The sequence below is a fragment of the Lipotes vexillifer genome, unplaced genomic scaffold (genome assembly GCF_000442215.2).
Source record: "Lipotes vexillifer unplaced genomic scaffold, Lipotes_vexillifer_v1.1 scaffold111, whole genome shotgun sequence".
Classification (NCBI taxonomy): Eukaryota; Metazoa; Chordata; class Mammalia; order Artiodactyla; family Lipotidae; genus Lipotes; species Lipotes vexillifer.
The window spans coordinates 1,972,226-1,998,789 of record NW_006778270.1 but is presented as its reverse complement, the minus strand read 5'-3'; the positions used below and the strand labels follow the sequence as shown (position 1 = coordinate 1,998,789).

At 49.1% G+C, this 26,564-nt stretch overlaps 1 protein-coding gene across 1 annotated transcript in view; it reads right to left on the bottom strand.

The window, feature by feature from the left end:
- PLXNA2 (plexin A2) overlaps positions 1-26,564 on the bottom strand; it is a 221,551-nt gene that overhangs the window by 114,738 nt on the left and 80,249 nt on the right. Inside the window, exon 4 of the mRNA XM_007451568.1 lies at positions 7,738-7,872. Coding sequence (XP_007451630.1) covers positions 7,738-7,872 — 135 coding nt within the window. The remainder of the gene's footprint in view (positions 1-7,737; positions 7,873-26,564) is intronic.

Here is a 26,564-nt window from a genome sequence, read left to right as displayed (position 1 = left end):
CTTTCCCTATTTTAATTTGACCCTTGGGAACATCTTCAGGGACTCCCTTGGGCTCGGGTTGTTTTAATGTTTTTTTAATTGAAAATCTTTTAACCCAACCAGTTTTGTATCTTGCCTGTGTTGAGTGAAGCTGTTGTCAAGTTGGGAGAAGAATGCTGGGCTGGGCCAGGTTAATTAGGATTAATTCTGGCTCTTCTGGTAATTCAGAACATGATCTAGGAAGTGACTCCCCTCTCTGGGCATCATTTTCCTCATCTTTAAAATAAGTGGGGTTTCATTCCAGTACTGAGGTATAGTGATTTCCCATCTTTTGGTCCTAGGCATGTCATTCTGGGCAATCAGAGTCTCAGCATTCAGCAATCCTATCTAGAAAGAGAAATTGCATCCCTTGCCAAGGATTAGAGAAAGAGTCTCCAGCCCCCCTGCCCATTTAGAGAAATGAGTTTTTTAGGCACCAGTTCTCCCAGCCTGGGCATTGTGTTCAATCATTTCTTTCCAAACCAAAGGATTTTTAAATAAGAGGCTGGAGTTTTCTCTCTTAAATACAACAAGCCAAGCGTCTGATTAATAGGGTGGGCTTGCATTTCCTTTTCCTCGTATGAAAATATTTATAAAAAATGCTCCAATGAGAATATTAATAGCCAGGGAATCAGCTCCATGTCAGCTTCTTTGTTCCCTGATATTTGAAATGGGGGAAAGAAAGAGGAAAAAAATCAAATCCAGGCTTGGGGGGGTCACCAGTCCCTGAACCCCCTCCTCCACGAGGCAGGATTCCCCTCCTCCTTTGGGAAAGACACTGAGATGCGGCACTCAGCTCCTGGGCCACACTGAGGTCCTTAACCAGAAACACATGTGCATCAAAGGCTTGGATTGAAAGTGACACATTTGAAAACAAAAGTACAGCAGAAATTCGCTTATCCTCACTTTCCTAATCTGCAAACTCTGTAATTCTCCCCAAAGTCCCTCAGGCTCTGCTCCAGCCCCTGCCTCCTCAAATTCTCTCCCCACTGTGGCTCAGCCCAGGCCTCCCAGCTGGGGCTGAAGGGAGAGCTCCTGTTACGGAGACTTCGACCGCCTTGTAAAAATACACCTTGGCACGCTCTGCCTGCACCCTGGGAAGCCTTATCACCAGGACTAAACAAATGTGCACAATCAAAATAATAGTCTGAGATGTCAAAATAAATGAGCAGGGGACATCTGGAAGTATGGCTCCCCAGAGTTTTTTCTTCCCCTTCCCCTTCCCCAAGTCTTTAGATGCCTAGGGACTTGGCAGTTCAGTGGCTTTGGTCACAGGTGAGAGACTTACTGCCCTTACATCACAATAGGACCTTTGAAAATGCTTCTTATTTTTGGCCCTAGGTCCAGGTTTATAGTCGACAGGCCCTCCCCCAAACCAAGGACACCAAAATTCGTTTTCTAGTGAAGCTGGCTGGACACTGCCAGGGTGGCATGCTAGAGGCATCTGGTCAGTGTCCTTCCAGCCCTCTCCCCACCCCAGGCAGGGTCTTAAACCAGTGCAAGGAGCTGGGGGGCAGGGATGTCTCTCCTGCACTTGAGACCTTCAGAGAAGGATAGCTTCATAATCTTTCCAAATAATTCTGATTGCTAATAACTCCAGGCCAAAGTTCTTCTTGCCTCAACTCTTTGAAATTACTTAAGATGGGGGTGATTAAAAAGTTACTTTCCTGGCATCCATGAGGATAAAGCCCCATTGCCCTGCATGAGACGGTGGATCCTCCAGCAGGACCATCTTCTGAGTGGACTGATGCAACATTGCACAGGAAGACTGCCCGGGACAGCCCTTAAAATCACATGCCATCGTCTGGGCAATTTCCAGGCAGTGTGTCCCTATTCCTGATGGATTCCCTCAAAGGCTCCCCAGTAGCACTTTCAGAGCCACCTTTGATGTGGGTCTCGTTTAGGACTTAACACAACCTTCAGTCCATCAACAGCAAGCTTTAAAGCTACTGGCACTTCCCTGTGAGTTCAGAGAAACCAAACCAGTTCTGGTGACTCTGGTCTTAGGTGTTGGGTGTTGTACAAGGCTGAAAGGGCAGCTAGCCTGCTGCATGTCCTATGGGCCTCATACTTCCCATCTGGGGTCAGTATGGGTGAGCTTTGAAGTCCTTACCAGCTCTGATGCTCTATGGTTCATACCTTGGGAGACAGGAAACCATGTATTTACCTTCCCTGTGCCTTGTTTCTTGAAGCATGATCATGGGCCACACCCATCAGAATCAGCTGGGGTGATGGGTGGTAGAGAGGTGAAGAGTCAGGTAGAAGAGAGAACGAATATGACTTCTAAGGCTAAGTCGTAAAAAAAGGCAATAACATTTCTACCTTATTTGTGGGAATATTCACTCTTGGAGCCCTGAGCGGCCATGTCTGCCATGAGCTGCCATGCTCAGGATGTCTGACCATCTTGAGGCCACCATGCTGTGAGGAAGCCCAAGACACAGGGAGAGGCCTTGTCTAAGGTATCCTGGCCGACAGTCCCAGCTGATCCCAGCTTTCTAGTTCCCAGCTGCCAGACATGTGAGAGGATGTGCTTCCAGATCATTCTAGCCCTAATCATTCCAGTCACCCCAGCCCATTCATGTCATCCCAGCAGAGGCTCCAATCCAGATGTTGCTGAGAAGAGAAAAGCCCTCTTCGGTGCACCCTGTCTGAACTCCTGACTTACATAGTTTTGTGAGCATGTGGAAGTGGTTGTTTTATGCCTGTCAATTTTGAAGTGGTTTGTTACATAGAAATAAATAACCAGAATGTATGCCAATAACTGACATACATATGGGCATTCAGAACTGGGGTCTGAGTGTCCACTGTTTGGAGAATGGCAGCCCCATCTACTGCAATGAGCTTGAGGCCTGCTTACTTACTTGGTGAGACCAGACGTGGAAAGCCCCAGGGATAGCCCCTTTCTGGCCCAGTGTCCACACATGCAGCCAGACAGGGGCCTGGAGCCTTGGGGGATGACCAGGGCTCAGGGTCCCCCTCCCTTCTCTCCACAGATGCCTGGAGTACTGGCCTCCCGGGCCTCACACATGAGCCCAGGGCTGCCTTCGCCTGTATCAAGGGGACCAGGACTGTTTAGTCTGCTGGGCACATTCCTGGATTTTAAAAATAAATAGCAGATTACGAGCGACTTAGTTGGATGCTGACATTAGACCAGGCCAGAGGCTTCTGAGGTGTCCCTTGGGAGGGAGCAGCAGGAAAGTCAGGTTGGAGGTGTTTGCCTGAGACTGGGATCTCTGTCTCAGCCGTAATTTATAGTGGAGATGCTTCTAGCCCTCTCTGGGGTCTCAGAAGTTCTAATAATACTACGAATGACAATACGATAATGATAATAATCATTACCACTTATTGAAAGCACTGACTGTGTGTCAGACACAGTGCTAGGTAATTTATATATAGTCTCTCGATCCTCACAACAGTCACCATTATTAGGCCCACTATACAGATGAAGAAGCCGAGGTGTAGAGAGGTGAACTAACATTCTCAAGGCCGTGACAGATTGTGTGCAAGGCGGTCTGACTCCCATGCTCCCACTCTTAACCACTATGCTATCTTGCCTCTCCAGGCCTCGAAATAGACAGCAGCATCCCATGTCCTCACCCACCCTAAACACACACACACACACACACACCCATCACCAGCCTTTCTGCTGTTCCCAAGGCCCTTTCCAGCCTACATGGAGCCATTCTCCACTGTGACTCCCTTTTTCCATTTCACCCTTCGCTAGATCATTTTATGCCTCTATTCCCTCTGCTAATTCAAACTAATTAAAGTATAAAATAGAATAATTGCTTCCATCCCCATACATTTTTCCCATCTACCCTGAGTATAGAGTTAGATTCCCTTTCTGGGAGTGGCCAGGCTGACAAGTTGGGTGGAAACTGGGGCTATCAAGTTTCTTTTCATCTTGGGACTTGCTTTTTTACTTGGCTCGTCGCCTGATTTTCCCTGGTCCCACCGTCTGACTTCCATTAGACACTGAGGATATTGTAGCGACTTGAATTCCCTCCCATAACATCTGCCGGTCGATTCGCTTTTGAGGAAGCTGGGGTGGACTTTGTAGGGAAGAGTCAGGCATCCTATCCGTGGAGCACCTGGGCAAGTAGGATCGGGGAATTGGTTCCCAAATTTTCCCCGGGGACTGGCCAGCACTGGGTCTATTAACAGTACATTAACATGGACTTGTTAGGCAGTGGCACTAACGACCCAACACTTACTAGTCCTATTTCTTAATTACATTTAATTAACTGAGAGAGAGAGAGAGAGAGAGAGAGGGCACACATGAGCCTATATTGGATTGTTCTAGCTCTGTGGGGAGATGAAAACCTGTCTAGGCAAAACTGGAGGGCAGAGACTTGGTTCTACTCTCCTGTGGCATCAAAGATACAATAGGTGCCATGATTTGGGGGAGGGGGAGGGGAACAGGGAGACAAGAGCTGGGGACATGGTGAAGGCAGGGGTGAGAGTAGGCTGCCCAGAGATTTACTGGAAAGTGAGGCGGTGGGAAACCCCATTCCCACGATGTCTTATAAGGTCTTAGGTCTTTTAGGGAACTCCAAATTGTGAAATGACTGCCTCAAAACAGGAATCTGCTTATCCATAGCTGCTAGCGTTTCTACCCTCATTGCAGTGTTTACCCTTCGGGGAAGGAGTTCATATGGGCATGCAGGGACTCATAAAACTCGTTCAGAAAGTTCTTTTGGTCTAACCTCAAGGCTGTTTCCTGTGCTTTTGGGGTTGTCTTCTGCAGACGGAGAAGAGTCCTGATCCCAAGACCTTAGACAAGTCTCTTTAAGGTCTGAAAGAGCCTCTAGAGAGTTCGATTTATTATCTCCATCCCTCAGGCTGAGGAAACTGAGTCCCTGCAAAGTTCAGGGTCTAGGTCAGCCAGCTGGTTAGAGGTAGGCCAGGACTAGAACATAGGCCTCCTGGCTCGGCCTGAGGCCTGCTGGGTGTGCCGCCACTTAGCTTCCTCCTAATCACCACCCACGGTCACCACCCTCCTGAGTAATAGGATCATAAAGGCTGAAAGCTGGGACAGGCCGTGAGGAATCTGAATGATGAGGATTCTCAGTGCGTGAGGTGGTGTGAAAGGAATTCCCCTCTTGCTGTCTCAGCCAAGCCTCACAGCGATCCCTGTGAGACATACTGAGGTGATGTGACTTGTCTAAGGCCACCCGGTTATAAAATGTTGAGAGCTTCGGACCTCAGAGCAAAAGCTGAACTAGAACCCACGTCATCTGACTTCATTTCCATTGACTGTTCTCTTGCCACACATTCAACTGTTTCCTTTAAGAGGTCCGAGCTGTCTGTGAACACCCGGTGTACTTTTGGCCACTTGGCCTCAGGCAGATGGCCCTCCTGAGGTGTTCTTGGCCTTCAACCCTGGACCCAGCCCCTGGTGAAATCACCGGGCTACCTACTGCCCCATGGCCTGCGGCTCTCCAAGTGACAGGCCTCCGAGCTCCACCACCAGTCCCCCTCCGACTCTGCCCGCTGATCACGGCTCCACCTGGTATAGGGATCTCCCTTGACTAATATCTCACCTGATTCAAGATAGCCCCATGGCATTAAACCCAAATTCTTCCTATATCTGCTCAGCATGACTGGCTACTACTGAGCCCTTCTGTTTGGTGCCAACTGACAGGAACCAGGCAGCAGATGCAGAAGATGAGACCAAAGGAGGGATTATTTAGAAATAAGCTATGCCGACACTTGGTTTAGCCAGAGCTGATGTTCTCAGAGACGACATCAGATATGGTTTCAGGAGGTCATTGTATTCCCTGAAGGCCATATATCAGCCTCCAGCCCTCTTCTTTGGCCACGTTTTGAATTCAATTTCAGAAAGCATCTCATTTGACTAAAAGATATGCAGCCCAAATATGTGCCTTGGCATCTTCTCAGTTCCACTGAGGTCTCACTGGTCACTTCTATTTGCTGTTTCTGCTTTTCTACTTCGTGGGGTTCAGGGAACCCAAGAAAGAATTTTTGTCCAGAGTTACCAGCCTGGTCCTCGGCCATACATAACGTCTTTTGAAAATATCATGTTAACGTAGGTCTATTTGATCCCAGTGACTATCCTTTAATGCACCGGTCTAGGGGGCTATCTCTCCACCCACCGTTCTATCTGTAGATATTTCTGCAGAAGCATCTGGAATGGTGTTCACCAAATGTTAACATGGTGCTACATTTGGGGGTGTGAGGTTTAGGAACTTGTTATTTCCTTTTCTGTATGTACTGTTTGAATTTGTATGGTGCCCACCTATCAGTTTTGTTTAAGAAATAACCTTTTGTCTTATAAACAAAGAAAAATAGGAAGGAAAGGCAGAGCATTTGTAGCCTCCAATCTGATGATAAAGATTTCCTTGTTAGACTGTAAGCAACTTAAGGGTAGTGACCAAGTCCCATTCATTTTGATGTTTTTCCAGTACATGGTTCCCCATAAATACATGCCCAGTAATTTTTTTTTTTTAGGGTTACAAGTTTGCATCTGGACTTGTTTACGCCTCAACCATGGGGGTTACAAGAAAGAAGGTAAAAAGACAGGTGGGTTCAAGAGGATCTGGACGTAATTTGCATACAATTAGCATATGGTTTGTGTCATCTCTTCTCAGGAACTAATTTTCAAGTTAAAGTCGCATCCCTGCTTCCCTTATGCCATCATGTGCCCATTCACCTCTTCCTTCCTCCACTCATCCCTTGTCCCCGATTCAGAATTCACACATACAAAAAGGGAGGAGGGAAAGAGAACTCTGGGCAGGGTGAACTTGATGACAGACACCTGGAATCTTTGCAGAGTATTTTGAGAATGACGCCTGAGTGGGGAGGTACCCTGAGAAAGCTCACTGGTCCTCCAGCGCCACGTCGTTGTCTAGCCTCTAAGTCAGTGTCCCCAGCACCAAAACGGATTCACAGTCCTTCCCCTTTTGCTTTGGCCTTTATCTTACTTACCATGTTCAGGTCAATGTCAAGATCACCAGTCCTGCTGACTAACTGTTGACCCGCTGACTGAATGAATGGAAGGTGCCAGCCTTTCCTAAGGTCTAAGCTTTGCTTTCTGCACCTCCACTGATGTGGGGGATCCCCTGTCCTTCTCTTGTCCTTCACCATGGCTCTCCCTGCATTTGCCTTCTCTCTGCTCCCACATATTCAGGTCGAATATAACCCGAGGGAATAACATTTCATCCAAGAGGGTGGGGAACCCACTCAGGTGTTACCCAGAAAAGGACAGAATTCTATTTCTCAGGCCTTCCCATCTCTGCAGAAAGAGCTGCAGCTTCCCAGAGCTGGCCAGCTTCTACCCTGCATCGGTCTAAGACTCAGCCCAAGATTTTTATCTCCTTCTGGGGACCTATCTTGGGTCTATCTCTCCCAGCCTGGAGGCCTGGATTATTTACACCTCTTTGGCTCCCTTGAGCAGCAGACTGTCGGCTCGGGAGCAGTAAATCTACCTCCTAATCACACCAAGCTGCTTTGTGCAGTCTGGCCCGTTCTTGTGGGGCTGTTCATCACATGCTGAGACAGGGTCTGCGGCCTAAAGAGAGGCTCCAGGAAGTGGCTGGCCCCAATTGCTTCTCTCTGACTCCCTGAAAAAGCTTCCTAGGACCCCTGAGCAGCAGGCCCAGGGGTCTCTCTTGTTTGATGGAATAGCTTCTGAACAAAGGTCCCTGGTTATCTGCTCCTCCTGGGCTCTGGAAAGGAGGGATGTGTGTCAGCACTTACTTGTCTCTCAGACATAATGTATAGGTAGCGCTGATCAATGGAGAAGGCCATGTCCCGGAGGATGGGGCTCCCATCTTTGAGCACGGAGACCATCTCATATTGGACCCCACCATGGGGGGGACCATCGGCTCGAATCTGCAAAAGAAAAAAGGGCATCCTCAGTATCTGTACTCAGTGGTCCCCTGTGGGTTTACCTGCAGGTAGTTTATAGAAGATAATCCCTACATCCTGCCCCCAAGTGCTACCCTGAAGCAGGCTAGGTTACAGGGAAGACAGAGGTGCTTCTTAATTCAAACAGCCCAACTTCCACCAAGAGGAATCCTTTTCCAAGCAGTCTGAGTGTGCTGGTCTGAGACTTCTGATGGTGAGTTTATTTGTGTGCACGTATATATTTTTAGGTGTGATCTGAATACCCCTATATGGTTATTCTTGTATGTGTGGACATATATTTATAGCACTGCGTGATGAGGGTGTGTGGCAGTGTGTGCTTGTGCACACTTATTTGTGTTTGGGGTAGGAGAATCAACATCTGCACCGAGTGTTTTTGCCTCGGGCAAGTAAGAGAGGATGGTGGGACCAGCATACAAACCATCAGAGAGCTGGTCATCAAGAGATTCAAGATTTTAGGATCTCAGAAAGGTCTTTCTGACCCCAAACATATCCCCTGAACGTGTGCAAATCCACCAGGAGATTTTGGTGAGCCGGGAATCCCTGAGAACAAAAATCTGAGAATCAGCCTCAGAGCCCGTCCCAGGATAAGAAGTCAGAAAGGACTTGGAGGTCATTTAGTCTGGTGTTTCTCAGCCCTGGATATACATTAGAGTGATCTGGGGAGTTAAAAAAAATATATGGCTGGATCCATTCATCAGAACCTCTCTGCTTGGGGCCCTGGCGTCTTCGTTGGGTGTCAAAGCTTCCCAGGTGAATCTAGTGAGTGGCCAGGGTCTAAAAGCACTGATTGTAGCCCAGTGGTTTTCAAACCAGCATGCCCTGAGAACCACCTGGAGGGACTGGGAAAATGCACCCCTGGTCCCACCCCAGGGTTTCTGATTCAGTGGGAATGAGGCCTGAGAACTTTCATTTCTAACAAATTCCCAGCTGATGTAGATGCTGCCAGTCTGGGGGTTTGAGAAGTGTTCCTCCAGTCTAAGCTCTACACAGAATTTGGAAATTCAGTGGAGAGAGGTCCCTAAGGACAAAAAGGTGATGGCAGGGAGCCCATAGTTTGAATGTGCTCTCACTAGGTGTCCTCTTCCCAACACAGCAGCTGACTCTTGACCAATATTGCCAACCCCGGCTTGTTTCTTTGTCCTCCGTCCAACTAAACCCCCTCTAGTTCAAGCTCACTTTCCCCATGAAGCCTTCCCCAGTCTCTCCACCACACTAATTGCTCCTCACCCTGATGGCTTTTTATCCACCAGACATTTTGTCCTGGGATTATAGTCAATTGACTTGTTCATTGTATACGCACTAGCTAACGCGTATTGCCTACCTACTTAAATCGCTCTCTAATTGTCTCGCATGTGCGTACGTCTGCCAACATTCTGAAGGCAGGAAGGCTTTCTATTTCTCTGAGGACTAGCCTCTGAGCACTAGAATGGAGCTGGGAACACAGCTGGTGATGGATAAAAGGGAATGCTTGAGAAATACTTGTTGAAAGGACATGAACTATGAACCAACTGATAAAGTATCGTGGGCTCTTTAGTGCTAAATCGAAGTGAGGTCAAAAGACAGTTTTCTGTGGACAATTTTAAGCTGAAGTCTTTCCCTCCTATTCCTTTTGATTTCTCTCTTGGACTTCTAACCATCTTCTTCCCTCTGTCAATTTCTCCCACCCCACCGAGAGCTCCTGAGAGCAAGGACCATGACTTATTCATTGCAAGGGCTAAGCTTGGTGCCTGACGCCACAATAAGCACGCAAGGATGGATGAATGGATACATGTTCAGTTTTTATGGGCCGAGTAGAGAGGGTCAAGAGCATTATTTCTTGCAGAGTTGGGAGGGTAGGACCAGTGCTTCTCTTCAAATTTTTCTACCCTCCTGAGAATCTGTGTACTTGAGGGGCCTGAGCCAGGGTGTGATCTGTGCCTGCAGAGTTGGGCTGGATTGGAGTGAGTGAGAAGCAGACCACGAGCCCATTGTAGGATGGGGTACAGTGGTTCTGGAGTTCCTAGTGGCAGAAACAGCACTTTCCTGCCTGAGGCCCTGGGCCTAGACCCCAGGGGTGGGAACACTGGAGCAGGGCCAAGAGTCAGAGGTACCAGGTTCTCCTTGTCTGCTTTGATGGGTGACTTGGGGAGCTCTGGGCTTAAAGATGAGGAGGGGACCTCAGTGGAACCGAAGAAACTCTGCTCTCAGCCATTCCTACCCCAGTAACTCCCCCCTGTGGGTTGGACTCTCCTTCTCCCCTAAGCTCCTCTTTCTTCCTTTTTTCTGCCTTGTTAGTGGCTTCCTGCTGTTCCAAGCTGTTGCCTTGGCAACTGTCACTAAAGCCCCTCCTTCCAGGGGAGGGGTCAGGGGGTCATTTAATTCATTCTCATAGGGCAGAGGAAGACTCTGGGGTCAGGAATGATGGTCTGGGGCTGAGGCTACTGCCTTCCACCCTGGAGCAAATCTCATGATGGATTCAAGCAGAGGGAAGAACAAGGGTCTCAGTCTGGGAAAATGCCCCACGATTAAACTAGTTCCCCTTAACCTTCAGAGCAGCATTCTCTCTCAGATGGACGAATCCAAAATTCCCATGAGATCCTTCTAGAAATATAGTAGCTTTTAATCACAAAAGTTCTCGGGCTATTGCAGGAGGTAGGGGGAGATGTGGTAGTCATGACTTCTTGTTGGCTTAACCTCAATATTCCGTCTCCTTAAAATGGGAGAGTTCAAGCTCTGCTTCCTCCTCCAAATGGGAAATGTCCCAGTGCTTCTCACCACCCTTCTTGTGACAGCTGCTCCTCTCCAGGGATGTTTCAGTCTCCTCCGGGCACTGGCTCAGCCCCAGGAACTGAGGAACCATCCTCCCACGCCAGGGCCAGCCCAGGATCTCCCCACCTGGGGAGGCCGGTTAACCCTCTGCCAGGTGAAGCAGCCTCCTCCCCAAGGAGGAAAGCCATGTCTGGCCCTTTGTGTTCCCCAGGACTAGATGGTATCCATGGCCAGGTTGGAGCTGAATTGAACCAAAGACGATTTATCATCACATACTCTGCTGCATCACAGTTAGGACTAATCCCTGCCATTAACTTTTTTCTGAATAAGAGACCTAAACAGTTTTTTTTTTTTTTCTGTCTACAATCCCAATCTTTCAATAAAGCAGTTGAAGCTAGAATCAAACCTACATAACTCTCAGACATCAGAGCTGAAACTAAACCAGAACAGAAAATGTTCTTGGTACTGAACCTGAACTAAGCTATCCTATTTCATTCAGTCTAAATCCCTGGAATGAAGAGCGGTATTGCCTAAGAAGTCTGTGCACCCCTACTTACTGCCTCATCTCATGCTATCTGCCTTGAGCTGGTGCAGCTCTCCAGGATACCAACAGGAGGACAGAGAAGATGGAGAAGGGGGCCAGGAGGCTGGGGGTCAAAGGGAATGAGGTGGGGGCAGGGCTGGCACGCAGAAACCAGGGGAGGCCAACTGGACGGCAGAGGTCTTTCCCTTCCCTAATTCCCTTTGCTCCCTCCAGGCAACACACCAAAGTGGGACTCAGGGTTCCTGGGTTTCTGCTCTGACTGTGTTCTTGTCTGGGCTTGATTTCTGCCTAATGGTACACTTTTAGGTCAGCTACCTCATCTCCCCAAGGCTCAGTTTTCCTCTCTGAATAACACGAAGGCGCAATCTTCTCAGGGTCTATCACAAGAGAGTCACAGACTTATGAAAACTGCCGGAGCTGTAGGGCTTTGGAGCCCATCTCATCCAGGCGCTTCCATTCATGGACATAGCTAGTCACGGGTGGACCTGGGGCTCCCACCAGCTCCAGCTGGTGTGGTCCAGAGGAAATCACATGGCGGATGAAGAGAACACCCTGTGAGTGAGGAGGGACAAAGGTGGGCCCTACTGTAATTCAAGCACATGAGTCCCAATCTTTCTCTGTCTCGGATGGGAAGTTTTGAGGTTCAATGTTGTTCTCCATCCTTGCCAGAAACAGGGTGGTGGTGGAGACTGTGATAGAGTCCCAAACAAAACTGGGCTTTTAAAATGCAACACAGGGCTTCCCTGGTGGTGCAGTGGTTGAGAGTCCGCCTGCCAATGCAGGGGACACGGGTTCGTGCCCCGGTCCGGGAAGGTCCCACATGCTGCGGAGCAGCTGGGCCCATGAGCCATGGCCACTGAGCCCACGCATCCAAAGCCTGTGCTCCGCAACGGGAGAAGCCACAGCAGTGACAGGCCCGCGTACCACAAAAAAAAACAAAAACAAAAACAAAAAATCTGCAACAGATTGAGTCTATTCTGTGGTATCCCACAAAGTGAGTTCTCTTCAGCTTCTGAGCTTGTGTCTCCAGGGCCAGGTTTCAATGACCATACGGACAACAATACACTGAAATAGGCCATGAATCTAATCCAAGAGAAGGGCACTATCAGACCAAGTTGCACAGGCCCCAGCCAGGCATCCAACCAGGCAGAGGAGGAGCATAGAGAAGGGGAAAGGAGGGAGGAGGGAGGTGATGCACACAGGGGAAAGCCAGTCACTTCAACCCGTCTTTCTACTTGGGCTCCTCCTCTCCTGCGAGGGCTTGACCTCAGCGGACAAGAAGAGCTAGTGGTGTCAATTTGCTTGGACAAAGCTCAGAAGGTGGGATCAGAAGGGCGGTGTGCTGCAATGGAGGGTGACAGTCTCTACAAAGATGAGCAAAAGACAAAATGTGCCTAAACCATTGTACAAGGAGATTTAGGCTAGCTCTAGTAAGAATTCCTGTCATGAGGAGCCCTGACTACAGAGTGGGTGACCACAGAAGACTGTATCTTCTTTCTCAGGAGAGTTCTGAACACGGGATGACTTCTTTTTTTGTGTGTGTGTGTGTGCGGTACACGGGCCTCTCACTGCTGTGGCCTCTCCCGTTGCGGAGCACAGGCTCTGGATGCGCAGGCTCAGTGGCCATGGCTCATGGGCCCAGCCGCTCCACGGAATGTGGGATCTTCCCAGACCGGGGCACGGACCAGTGTCCCCTGCATCGGCAGGCGGACTCTCAACCACTGCGCCACCAGGGAAGCCCCAGGATGACTTCTTTTGCTTCATGGTTAAATGTGGCCTTGCCTGAAGGTAGTGAGGATGATCTTGGTGGATTTTCAAAGGGCCCTGTTGGCCTAAAGAATTTAATAGCTACCACTTCTATTGCTTTTACCATGTGCTGGGTGCTGTTGAAAGTACTTAACAAAAATGAACTCATTTAACCTGTACAAGAACCCATGAGGTAAACATTGTTATTATTCCCATTGTACAGATGGGAAATTGGAGGCATGGAGAGTTATGTGACTTTCCCAAGATCACACAGCTAAAGGGTGGCAGTATTGGGTTTCCCACATAAAGCCTGATTCTCAGCCACTCTGTGACTCTCCTAAGAGATGATAATGTGTGAACACAGCCATTCACTGCAGCTGAGAACAGAGCAGATGGGCAGATGAGAGTCCAAATCCTCTCTTTAGCTGCTCTTCCTCTTTCAGACCCCAAAGAAAGAGGAAGTGGCCAAAGTGGGACAAACACCTACCTCCTAGAGGCAACAATAAACTCAGAGCCTAATTTGGGGGGACCTGCTGGGAGGCTAAAAGGCAGTTTATCAGGGCTGGCTCTGGGGCAGGAGGATGTGAGGTAAAAACCAGGGGAGATTTACTGTCTGGTCCTCCTGGGGAGGGGCCTCTTTGGAATGAGAATGAAATAGTAATCCTATTAGTAGTAGCTTTCCTTTAAATCACAGCTAGGTCTGTACAGAAATTAATGACAGCCTCTTTATTTGACTATCCAATTTAAATCAGCATATCCAATTAACTAGCTTATCTGCAGGCCCCTCCAAACTCTTTTTCTTATGCATCAATTTCTTCCCTAGTTAGTCCTAAATTATGGAGCTTTTACTTGGGATTTGACACTCTAACATCACTTTATTATTATTAGTAGTAGTAGTAGTAGCAGTAGTAGTATCTTTTTTTTGCAAGAGCTGCTGAAGAGCAATAGAATTGGGAATCTTCTTGGGCCTCTCAGTAGGAAATACATTGGTTTGAGAGACATCACCACACAGAGGGAGGCACTGGTTTGCGTCTGCAGGGGTGGGATCTAATCCCAGCTTTCTCATTAATTGGCTATGTGACTTCAGGCAAGTCACTTCACTTGTTTGTGTGATAGTTTCCATAGCTGCAAATTTCGGTACTGTCCAATATTCATTCAGGACATGCCTCCTGTTAGCCAGGCCTGTGCTAAGAGCTGGGGACACTTCGAGAAAGGATCCCCTTAGGAAGCCCCAGGAATAGGGAAACAGACAATCCAATCAGTCCTCACACACACCTAGGCCACCCCGTGTGAGAGGAGGTTTGCATGGGGATCCCAGGGAGGCCGGCACGGAGGGCAGGGCAGCACCTCACCTGGACTGAGGGGAGGGCTTCCTGGAGGAGGTGATACCTAAACTGAAAAGTAGGAGGGGAAGGAAATGAGAGTTCTTTGGAAACTTTAGAGTGTGATATAAATATAAAAGTGTTATTGTTATGTCCAAGCCCAGATTTCTTGGAAACTTGGTTTGTCAGACCTGAGTATTTGGAGAGGATGAGTCTTTTGACGTGTAGTCATTGAGGGCTCAACAACAATTTCAGCAGGTCTCGTCACCATGTGTCCTAAAACTCCCTTTGGAGGAGGCCTTTATTATTTGATTTTACCTCTGGCTCTGATTCTCAGCCACTCTGTGACTCTCCTAAGAGATGATAATGTGTGAACACAGCCATTCACTGCAGCTGAGAACAGAGCAGATGGGCAGATGAGAGTCCAAATCCTCTCTTTAGCTGCTCTTCCTCTTTCAGACCCCAAAGAAAGAGGAAGTGGCCAAAGTGGGACAAACACCTACCTCCTAGAGGCAACAATAAACTCAGAGCCTAATTTGGGGGGACCTGCTGGGAGGCTAAAAGGCAGTTTATCAGGGCTGGCTCTGGGGCAGGAGGATGTGAGGTAAAAACCAGGGGAGATTTACTGTCTGGTCCTCCTGGGGAGGGGCCTCTTTGGAATGAGAATGAAATAGTAATCCTATTAGTAGTAGCTTTCCTTTAAATCACAGCTAGGTCTGTACAGAAATTAATGACAGCCTCTTTATTTGACTATCCAATTTAAATCAGCATATCCAATTAACTAGCTTATCTGCAGGCCCCTCCAAACTCTTTTTCTTATGCATCAATTTCTTCCCTAGTTAGTCCTAAATTATGGAGCTTTTACTTGGGATTTGACACTCTAACATCACTTTATTATTATTAGTAGTAGTAGTAGTAGCAGTAGTAGTATCTTTTTTTTGCAAGAGCTGCTGAAGAGCAATAGAATTGGGAATCTTCTTGGGCCTCTCAGTAGGAAATACATTGGTTTGAGAGACATCACCACACAGAGGGAGGCACTGGTTTGCGTCTGCAGGGGTGGGATCTAATCCCAGCTTTCTCATTAATTGGCTATGTGACTTCAGGCAAGTCACTTCACTTGTTTGTGTGATAGTTTCCATAGCTGCAAATTTCGGTACTGTCCAATATTCATTCAGGACATGCCTCCTGTTAGCCAGGCCTGTGCTAAGAGCTGGGGACACTTCGAGAAAGGATCCCCTTAGGAAGCCCCAGGAATAGGGAAACAGACAATCCAATCAGTCCTCACACACACCTAGGCCACCCCGTGTGAGAGGAGGTTTGCATGGGGATCCCAGGGAGGCCGGCACGGAGGGCAGGGCAGCACCTCACCTGGACTGAGGGGAGGGCTTCCTGGAGGAGGTGATACCTAAACTGAAAAGTAGGAGGGGAAGGAAATGAGAGTTCTTTGGAAACTTTAGAGTGTGATATAAATATAAAAGTGTTATTGTTATGTCCAAGCCCAGATTTCTTGGAAACTTGGTTTGTCAGACCTGAGTATTTGGAGAGGATGAGTCTTTTGACGTGTAGTCATTGAGGGCTCAACAACAATTTCAGCAGGTCTCGTCACCATGTGTCCTAAAACTCCCTTTGGAGGAGGCCTTTATTATTTGATTTTAGCTCTGGCTTCATGATTCTGGGCCTTTGAGTGTTTGTGTGTGTGTGTGTGTGTGTGTGTGTGCGTGCGTGTGTGTATGTGTATATGTATGTGTGTGTGTGTGTGTATACTTTGAGACCTTTAAAGAGGGGAAAGGTGAAGGAGGCCTGGTGCTGCTCAGACTGAACTTGGGAATGAGTTAATGAGCAAGTGTATCTGCAGCTGTGCACTGAGTGCTGCCAGGGCGAGGATTCATGCTGAAGTTTATTTTTGTAGAGTTTCATGACCCGAATTATTTATAGATTGAAGTCTCTGGTAAAGTCAGTCTCTGAGATTCTTCCTCCCTCTATCCTGCACACACTACACGTGCATGCGTACATAGATACACACACACACACACACACACACACACACACACACACACACAGAAGCAGCAGCAGTGACTTCCAGGGTGCCTCTGGCTCATGTCCCCTCTCAACCCCCGAGGTGTGCAGACATTAACTATCCATGCAGAGTCACAGTCCAGTGGGCCGAAGCTCCTTGGAGGACAGCTGGGAGCCTGCCCCTAAATGCTTGGATGATTGGAGAGGAACACAGGAGCCTGGAAAACTTGGCCTGTGGGTTGCACGGAGCCAGGAGAGAAGAGGAAAAGGGGGGAAGCCAAGGACCCCTCCTGTCCACGAGAAGGAAGGAGGTCACTAAGGTGTGCTAAACTTCGAGAATTCTGGCTGCCCTCCCCTTTGTGTGCATGCACACACACATCCTCCCACACACGTGCAGATGCTTCCAGCACTGGTCCCCAGTGAGCTGTCGGCCAGTCACAGGGGCTTTGACACTGGAGATTGACATTTCCACGTACAACTATTTCTATTTCTGTGCATGTCGGGAATCTGCCCTAGATATTAAGCTGGGGGTGGGTGCGCTAGTAGAGGGGGTGCATGGGGCTAGAGGCTCCTGGATTTTAGAAGGCCAGCCCACGGTGGGCTTTCTCCTGGAAGGGAGGGAGGGGGTCCCTAGAGGAGCCACCTGTCTCTGGACTTCTGCATCTTGGGACAGTCTGAGAATTCTGGCTTATGAGGACCGGGGATGTGGTGAATATTTATTGAGCATGTACTCTGAGCAAGGTAAGTGTTTGGGGGTTAGCTCGGGGAGGTTGGCTGGAGTGGGATTCCCTTCTAAACCATGGCTTCTTTGCTTCTCATCAGCCAGGGGTAGATGACCAAGCAATCACCATCCAGCGGCCCACAGAACTGCGAGGAACAGCCTCTCTTCACACCTTCCTGGGGTGAAGGACAAACTGCACTTTACAAGGGCACCATCTGCTGTCCCAGGGACCTCTCCCTTTACGACTCAGGGGAGAGAGTGACATCAAGTCCCAGAAGCACCAGAATCCAATCTTTTGGTTCTCGCTCTGTCAGGCAGGGCTTGGAGCTCCAAGGCCCAGGGCAAGGGAGTACAGCTTATAGAGCTGAATGACATGGGGCAGCTCTGGAGCACCAGGGCTCTGACCCTAGATCAGCCCCACCTTTCAAGGCTGCTTGGGCAGGTCAGGAGGCTCTGGGAAAAAGCTGAAGCTGCCAGGGGCAGAGGAAACACTTGATTGTTCTAGGAAACAATAAGATAAACACAGCGAGGGATGGAAGAAGCATTAAGCAGCCTCAGATGAAATCAAATCACGCAGCAGCAAAGCAATAATTCACCGGTGGTGCACAGAGTTGAGGGGAGCACAGAGGGGTAGCAGGAGGAATTCATAAAGAATAATGAGCGTCTCCTTCTAAATCGGAATCTGTTTACCCAAAACTCTAGCAATGTTGGACTCTCGGAATCTCCATTCAAGGCATCACACCCAGGTTACCGGCCTGGGGATGCCCTGGCTGTATCGGGATAGAATCTAACCTCTTAGGCTTTTTGAACTGGGAATGATTTAGAAGCAACCTTTAGGGTCCATGTGGAGGCAACGCAGCCTTCACCAAGCTCTGGAATAGGATGCGGTGAAGATGAGGCATATTGACATATGCCCAAGGTTAACTACTACCTTGGAAAATTTCCAGGGGGAGCTGGGAGGGCAAAGGAAACTAGCACTTCCTAAAACTGGACATATAGAGGGCTTTGAATCGCTTATCTCCCTTTATCAATTAGTTCAACATATTTATGGAAAATCTATTGATCATGACAACCAGTGTGCAAAAAGTTGGAGATACAAACATGGCTAATCTTGAAAACTCTGTGCAGTAGGCCTTCCCATCTCACAGAATAAGAAACGTAAACCAGAGCAGAATCACACAGGACGGAGCCCAGCAGAGCTCCAAGCTGCAGCTGCCTGACTGCAAAGCCTGTACTGGTCTCTTTCACTCTGCCTCCCTCTGGGGCCTCGGTTTTCCCTAAGTTAAACAAGAGGACAATGCCTGCACTGGGACTAAAAATTACATCTAAAAAGTGCTGGGTGTCCCTGGAGATAACTCCTGGGGAACAAAATAGATCATATAGCTGTCTCCTCCAGTGTGACAAAGAAGGCCACCTGCAGCTGGAAAAGGAGCAAAGAGCGGGGGTTGGAGCCAGTTATTACCCTCTTTAATTAACTCATTCTTTTCAATGGCCTAAAATTGCTCCGCACTTTATAATCTGCAACAGTTAATCTCTTGCTTTCATTAACGCTGAGGATGGCATTTCGGGCTGGAAGGATGGGAAGGGAGGTCTAGGTTTGTGACACTGGGCTTGTGCCTGAATGCAGGAGACTCCCTGAGATTTTAAAAGGAAAAGTCATTAAAAAAAAAAACACATGTGTCATGTGTCTACCATGGTGCAGAAAATGCGTGGTAACTGAGAGAAGCACATCCATGTCCCTGTATTTCTCTTCCCATTGCTAACAGGCTAGGTCTGAGTCTTTATTGCCTCTTATCTGTGTTACTGCGATAACCTGAGAAATTTCCTTGCTTCCAGCATATTCCTGCTCTAATCTCTTCTACCAAACACTGCCAGATTAATCTTCTTAAAACACTTATTTGATCCTGCCTTTTCTGTATGCAAAATCCTTAAATTTCAGGTGTTTGTAATTTTCTCTCTCGCTTATCTCGGTCTCCTATTTTCTTTTATGATGAACATACACTACTTTTGGAAGACGGGGGAAAAAAAGGAAATCATTGCATGAATCCATGCACACACACAAAATACCTTTAATTGTCCCTATTGATAATTTAGAAAAGTTCACATGCCTCAATTTGTCACTCAGGGGTCTAGCTAACATGGCCTTCTCACCATTTTCCAATTATGTCCCCAGGATCTTGATCTTCACACCTTTGCTTAAGAATTTATTTTACTTCCTAGATCCTAATCATCCTTCAAGACCCAACCTAAATGCCACCTCCTCCATGAAGCCTGTATTGATCCCTCCTTTGAACTCCGACAGTATCTAGTGTGACTCTTGGCACAGTTACTTGTGAACACGTGCAGTTATCTTTCCTAAGATTGTAAGTCCCTAGAAAACAGACACAATGTTTTGTGCAGCTCCATCTGCCTCACTGTACTGGGTACTACTGTGTACAGAGCAGGACCTCAATAACACAGGCTGATGGAATGGATGGATTCTTGCTGTTGAAACCAGGCAGGAGTGGAACAGAAGTCACAGCCCACATTTATTTAACCCCTATTATTGTTAGATACCATGCCAATGTATGGTATATACACTTCTTCTCATTTAATCCTCACAAGAGCCCTATTATCGCATGTTAGAGATGAGAAACTGAGGCACAGAGGGGTGAGGATACTTCCTCAAGGTCACAGAGCTGGTAGACAGACAGTCAGAACTCAACGTTCTAGAAAAGAATGGGGAGACAAGGGAATCTTGTTCCGTGCATCTCCCTGCCCCCTGAAACCAAATCTTCTGGAACCTGGAGCACAAACACACTGTATGCATTATTGTCTGTTGAAATGATCTTTTTGGCTCTCGCTGGACCGGTAAGAGCTCTTAGGAGGAAAGTACTATAAACACTCAAGGTGCTGCTCTGAAAAGAACTGCAGGGCCACTAAGCTGGAGCTCTGCTGGCTCAAAGGCAGACGGAGAGCAAGAGTTAAGGTCATGAAGATGGGGTCAGAGTTGGGGTCTGAGAAACAGGGTCAGAGAAGGGAAGGGAAGTGAGGCCAGAAAGCTTCCACCCCCTGAAATCTGGGGCGGCCAGTGCAGTGCAGGGCAGCCCTGTAGGCTTTGGTGTGTCTGACTTCCTGGCAGTGCCCAAGGGCAGAACAGACAGCTGAGGGAGGGTCTAGCTCTTTAAAAGATTCTGTTTGAATAGCTGTCATTTTCACACCTTTCCCCATCTCCCCTCCCAGGAGAGGGACTCTAATAATGAGCTCCTTCATGACAACAGACCCCTAATTAATTCATTGCTATTCTTCTGGGGCCAGATCATTCTAATCAAGGTGGGATGGGGTGGGGCTGGTGAGCAAGGATTGCCTCATCTGCTCCATCTGCCATGGACTCTAGCTGAGCACCCTGGCATTGCTGCTCAGAGACCCTTCCCAGTCACCAACTTCTCTTTGGCTGGACCCCTGCTTCTCCTCGATGCCCGCCCCCTCCTGTGCTGATGCCCCACAGCTGCTGGGCACAGTGCCAGCCCGGAGCCCCTGCTGGTGCCTGGGTACAACAGTGAAGCAGGTGCCAGGAGCTCAGTGGGGGCGGGTAGTGAAGGAAGAAAGCCTTGTACGGAGCAAACCTTGTACCGTCTTTTCTGTGAGCATTAGCAGAACATCCAGTGGGCTCAAGGGTCAGCAAAGTGAAGCCCCTGCCCATCCTCCTGACCCCTGAGAGGATCCCACTACCAGGATGCTATGAACTCTTGGGCTATGGGCAGCCACACACCATGGCACCCAAGGTGCGGCTGCGTTTTCGCAGCTGATAGAATTTTTGTATGAGGATGTGAACAGATGAGAGGTATCAGGATGGCGGGGAACTGTTCTAGGGACAATATGAATCAAAATGACTTAAAAAATACCCCCTGTCCCGCCCAAAGGCAGATCACACTTGCAGATGACGGAAATTAAAGGGCACGCAGGTCTCGTCTCTATGAAGAGGGCAGCCTCTACAGAGGTTTTTCGGTTTCCTTTCTAGATCTTTCAAGCCCCACACTTCAATCTTTCCTTCTGAGAGGTGTTGACTGTCCAGTCAGGGCTGATGTCTTAACTCGCTGGGGGCGGAGGCCACACAGGGGCATTCAGCCAAGGGAGTTAATTCTCACTTTCTTCATCTGCAAAACTGGTAAAAAACAGTACAGCCTACATGACAAGGCTGTGGTGAGAACAGATTAGATAAGGAATGTGAAAGCACTTGGAATGCTGGAAAGGGCTGCACGGAGATGAAAAATTTTGGGCTGGTTTGCTCTTAATCCATAGACTTGGGTGGGACCAGACTGAGGAGGAAAACTGGGCAGGGAGGGAATACTTCAGGGGTCCACTGGGGCCATCGGTCACACCCTACTCTCAGTCCTTTCCAAGGGAGCAGCTGGTGAAGGAGGAGGGGTTGTGGAGGGAGCGGAGGAACGCAGGAACCTTTGCACTGTGGGAGCTTGCAGGCTGCTTTTGCAGGCAGCCTCCCTGAGTGCGAAGGGATGGTTTTGCTGGGGTCTCCTATGCTGGGGACATAGAGGGTGGAGGCCCCTGGGCCCGAAAGGGTGGCAGCGTTCTGAATCAGACCCTTTCTAGTCTGTGAAAAAGAGAAAAGTGAGGGGGAGGCTCCAGGCCTTTCCCCACAGAGAGAAGGCCGCTCGGGGCAAACCTCCCCACTTCTAATCTGTTCCCGAAAAAGAGCTAGAAGGAGCTGCAGCTTAGCTTTTGTTTAAAGTACTGAAGCATCCCCCTCTCTGCCCCTTGCACACCCCCCAACTCCTCTCTATTTTTTTCTCTTAAAAGAGCGTTCCACCTCTCCAGGGACTGGAATCATTAACTGAACAGCACTTTGCCTCTCATAGCTTTTGACAATTTGGCAGTGAGCTGGAAAGTACCAGAGAAACTGCAAAAAAAAAAGCAGAGGGAGAGAGGCTGGGCAAAAGGGATGTGTCCGAAGGAGCAGCCCGGTGTGTGCCTGGCCCCTGGCTCAACACCGCGATGCTCTGGATCTGCCTCTCTCTTCCTGCCCAGCTCTGTGGCTCAGGGGAGCTCTGGGTGCCCGGCTGTCAGGGAGGTGTGGTCGGGGTGGGTGGGGGAACATCATGTGGCTTCCCATCCCCCCCACCCCCTTTGCTGTGACTTAGAGGCTGCCTGGGACTGGCTGGCATCCAATCTAGACAAGGATGCCTCAAGGAGAAGCAGGAGGTGGTGCCCCTCACTCTACCTGACACCTGAACCTTGCCGTGATGAGCAGAGGAGGGGCCCCTGAGGGCTGAGGTACGGGGAGACCACGGGGCTGGACAGGGAAGGATGGGCCTTCCTTACAAGGAGAGATGGGCCATCCTTTGCTGAAAGGCCAAGTCCTGGGCATTTCTGAAGAGGAACGAAAACAGGCGCGGGAAAGGAGGGTCATGGGTTTCCCGGTCAAGTTGTGACAGAAACAGAGCAGAGTGGGAGAGAATTCTGGGGCTTCCTGGGAGACAACTTAGGTTGGAGCATCTGCAGAACTGCTCTGGACAGTCCCAACCGTTAGGAAGCTGATGGCTTTGAGGGGATTTCTCGGAAGGGGCGACGGGTCCCCAGCAACCCTGGCAAGGACCAGAGGACTCCTGAGTCTCCTCCCTTGCTCATGGCTCCTCTCCCCACGCTAGGAGTGCCACCTTCTTCAGTGACCCTGGAATGGAGAGTAGTTGCCACTAACTGGGCACACGCTACATGTTGGATGGGGCACCAGGCACCCTACACAAAGTATCTAATTTAATCCCCCAAACCCGTTTCACTGATGAAGAAACTGGGGCTCAGAGAGGTCAGGTAACTTGCCTTAGGTCACACAGCCAGTAAGTGGTAGACAGAGGTTTTGGAACCTGGGTCAGTTTGATTCTACAATCTTTTATTAAGCCGCATGCCTCCCCAAAATGCGTTCACCTTTGCCTTGTGTATGACGTTAACATCTTACTGTCTACCATTTTAAGGCTCTTATTCTGCTCTCTGAGCCTCTAGAGAAGTGTCCACAAAAGTTGTAAATTCCCAGATGTAGAAGCTGAATCTATATAGTTCATTTTATTCAACTTAAAGCACAAAGGGGTTGCTTTAAAAACTGCATTCTATCCTTGAATCAAGTTAGAGCTCCAGAAAGCCGCAAACTTGGACCACAAAAGCTTAACCAGCAAGTTTCGCTTTCCTCAATGGCCTTATATACTTGCTTTTTATTGTTGATTACTCCACGAGAGTAATTCATTGAATGATAATTGTTACATGGATGTCACGGCCTTGGCACTTTAGTGGAAGTTTATATAAGAAATTACCATATAAAAGAGGCTTCTGATTTTCATGTCAAATTTTGTCCTGGTTTCTGTACAAGTGCTCACATGATTAAATCACTTATGTAATGTCCAGGAATTGTCTCTCCTGAAAAAATAGGTATACTTCTATTGCAGATTAAGAATTCTAGTTCGTCTCATTTCCCTTTTTGATTCGGCTGCCAGGATACTCAGGCCAAATTTGAGGCTGGGTGCTGGTGCCCATTTTGGCTTTATTCTTAGCATATTTATTTCCACTCCCCTCTTATGGCTTGAACTTTCTAGTTCCATACTGGTTTTCACTACATATGTTTGACAAATCGTTTATAAGTCACCTAATTCCTTATTTGGAAAGAAGTTATGCTCATGCACTCATATACTCTGTACTGCACAAATTTGCATTCTGTTGTCTGTTCCCTTGACGTAGTCTCAGGTCTTTGCACTGTGTGCTCATATCTTTTGCCTCTGTGGGCAGGAGCTGGCCAGGGTGTGTTTCTGGACTATTCCCAGGATGGTTTAAAGTGTATGTGAGGTCTTGGGAGAGGGGGAAGAAATGAGGAGATTATCACTCACAACTTAGAGCCAGAGGTCAATTTGCATTCTTCTGGGCTAATGAAAACCCATAGATCACTGTGCATCTGGCCCATAATACCGCTCCCTAACTATTTGTAAAACGGAAGAACGAATGAATTAGTTAATGAGTGAATGCTTCTCTGAGCCAGGAGGTTCTTCTCCTAGGAGAAGAAAGCAAGGACTGGCAGGAAGCCCCATCTTCAGGCCACAGAAGAGACTCAAGATCACTAGGAGCCCAATGGAGTCCATGCTCCCTGCCCCACCCTTGTCCCCCCTACATTCGTCACCTGTGCCGTGTGTGGCAATACTGGGCCAGCGTGCCGGGCACCGGAAGAAGGAAGACAGAAAGAAGGAAGGCAGGAGGGAGGCCTGCCTCTGCAGCCTTTCACTTCTTCCCCCCCTTGAAAGGGAACATGACAGAAATGCTAGCCCACAGCAACTGCGGGACAGAATGCTGGTCCCCAAAATGCCTGCTGTTCACATCCCACTTGCCCATCTCTTTCTCCCTCTCATGTTTCTCCTGTCAATTCCAGTTTCTCTGCATGTCTATTACCTCTCTTTGTCTTTCTCTGCTGTCTCTCTGCCTCTCTCCCTGTCTCTCTCTAACACACATATGCACCTCTCTCCCCGACCCCCAAGGGAGAATCTCTTGGAGCCCTCCTTCTACCCTCATCTCACGGACTCCAGCCAAGAGCAGAAGACCCCAGGATGGAGCATGGGGTGCTCCCACCTTCCAAACTGACCTGCCTTCAAACCTGGGCTTCAGTTCTAATCCCAGTAGCTTTGCCCACATCAGTTGGTCTAATTTTTTTCCTGTAATTAAATGGGAGCCCCCTCCCCCCCCCATTTCTAATCCCAGATAATTAGCTCTCTGATTGCCAGTGCTGGGCAGGAAACCTCGTGTTTGGAGAGGGATTTTGGACAGACGGATTAGGCAAACACTATGCAGGAAGCTGAAATGGGAAAACAGGCTGTTCTCAAAGTTTGTTGTGAAAGATTCATGGTGGGCAAAGGGCCTGGTTGCCTCCAGGTGGTCTGAGCTGCCTCTGACCCTGTTAGGTTCTCCAGCAAATGGATAGCTTTCCTCAGCTTGCAGGATCCTCCCTATGGTGGGCTCTGTTTCTAGCCCACCAGGCAGAGGGTATTCCGGGGGTGGGGGGCATTCCTTCCTGCTCACGGAGAGGAGTGTGTGTCTCTGCATGAGAGAGGAGAGAGAGCCCCACAGGTGTCCATCCCCACGTGCTGGACGGGTGTGATCAAAGGTTAATCAATTGTGGTGCGTGACAAGGCTGCCATGACTCCCACTGACCCAGGGGGTAGGGGAGATGCCAGGAAAATGGAGGAATAAATCTCCCTTCTACAGGCCTTGGGAGGCCACCTCAGAGAGGCAGAGGACAGGGGCCCTGCGGGTCAGAGTCTCCCAGCTGAGGCTGGCTGGCACTTTTGCTGAAACTGCCATTGTATTATCAACTGCTCTGCAGAGTGTGCTTGGTCGATGACATTTTGTTTTTGGTTTCTGTCATCCAAAATTTCCTCTGTGATATCATGACCATCCTGCAGGGGTCAGTGTCCTATTAGAGAAGAGGAAACTGAGTCCCTCAGAAAGCAAATGACTCCCTCAAGGTCAAGAGCGAACCACCACAGCAGAGCTGAGGATAAAGTGCGAGGTTGCAGACAGCTGGTTGTCCCTGCTCTGTGCTTAATGCCATGTCTTCCAGCTCTGGGATCCCTCCATTGGGAGAGTCTGGGCATTTAGAATATTGGAGTGATGAGAGATTTGGGGCACCAGACATCCAAGGAGATTCAGGACTCTGACAGCCAAGGGCTGGGAGGATTCTGAAAGCCCAGTGCTACCTGGATGCCCATCTGGACATCCTCCTGACGTGGAATGGGGCTGGCACTCTCAGGCTCCTGGAACGACCTCGGTATGGTCCAAGCGCTGAGGTGCCTTCTTTCCTCTGCGCTACTGGGAGCTTTGAGGTTCACTCACTCTGGTTCTGAGAGGAAGGGGCACAAACTGATGCCGGGGGCTGGTGCATGGGGTGCTTTCTGAGCTGGGAGGAGCAGCACAGGCCTGTGGGCTGGCACCTGGGGGATTTGCCCAGCCTGCTGGTTAAGGCGTCCGGCCCTGCTTCCCCACGGTGGCTCCTTCAATGAGCTCAGGGCGTGGGGGAGGGAGGGAGGGAGGGCAGGCAGGCCGTGGATGGATTCCAGATGGGCTATCAGGTTTGCCCACAGTCGGCTCTGAGGCTCCTCTGGTCTCCGTGGCTCCCTAAGCTCTGATTCAGCTACACAGCAAAAGCCTGCTCTGGAATGCCAGTGAAACCCAACCTGCCTCTCCCCACAGCCTCCCCCGCCCTCTCTCGGCACCAGAGACAGCACTTTCCTTCTCGGCCCCTTCTCTCCTTCCTTAGAACAAACCCCCTAGCAGTAGAAAGGGTTAGAGCTGGGAATTTGGCTAATGGCCGGCCCCCAGCTCTGGATCTCTGACCTATTTCCCCCTGGGAAGAAGCAGAAGTACAAGGTTCTGGGTTCAAATTCTGCATATCTGAGAACAAGGTAGCTGCATGGGGAGCTGGGGGGTAGAGGGCAGAAGCTCCTTGTGTCTCTCTGACTGCCAGCTCTGTCTAGCTGGCTGCGAACCCAGGCATGGGAGGGAAGAGAGGAGAAGCCCGAGCCAGGCAGAGCGAAAC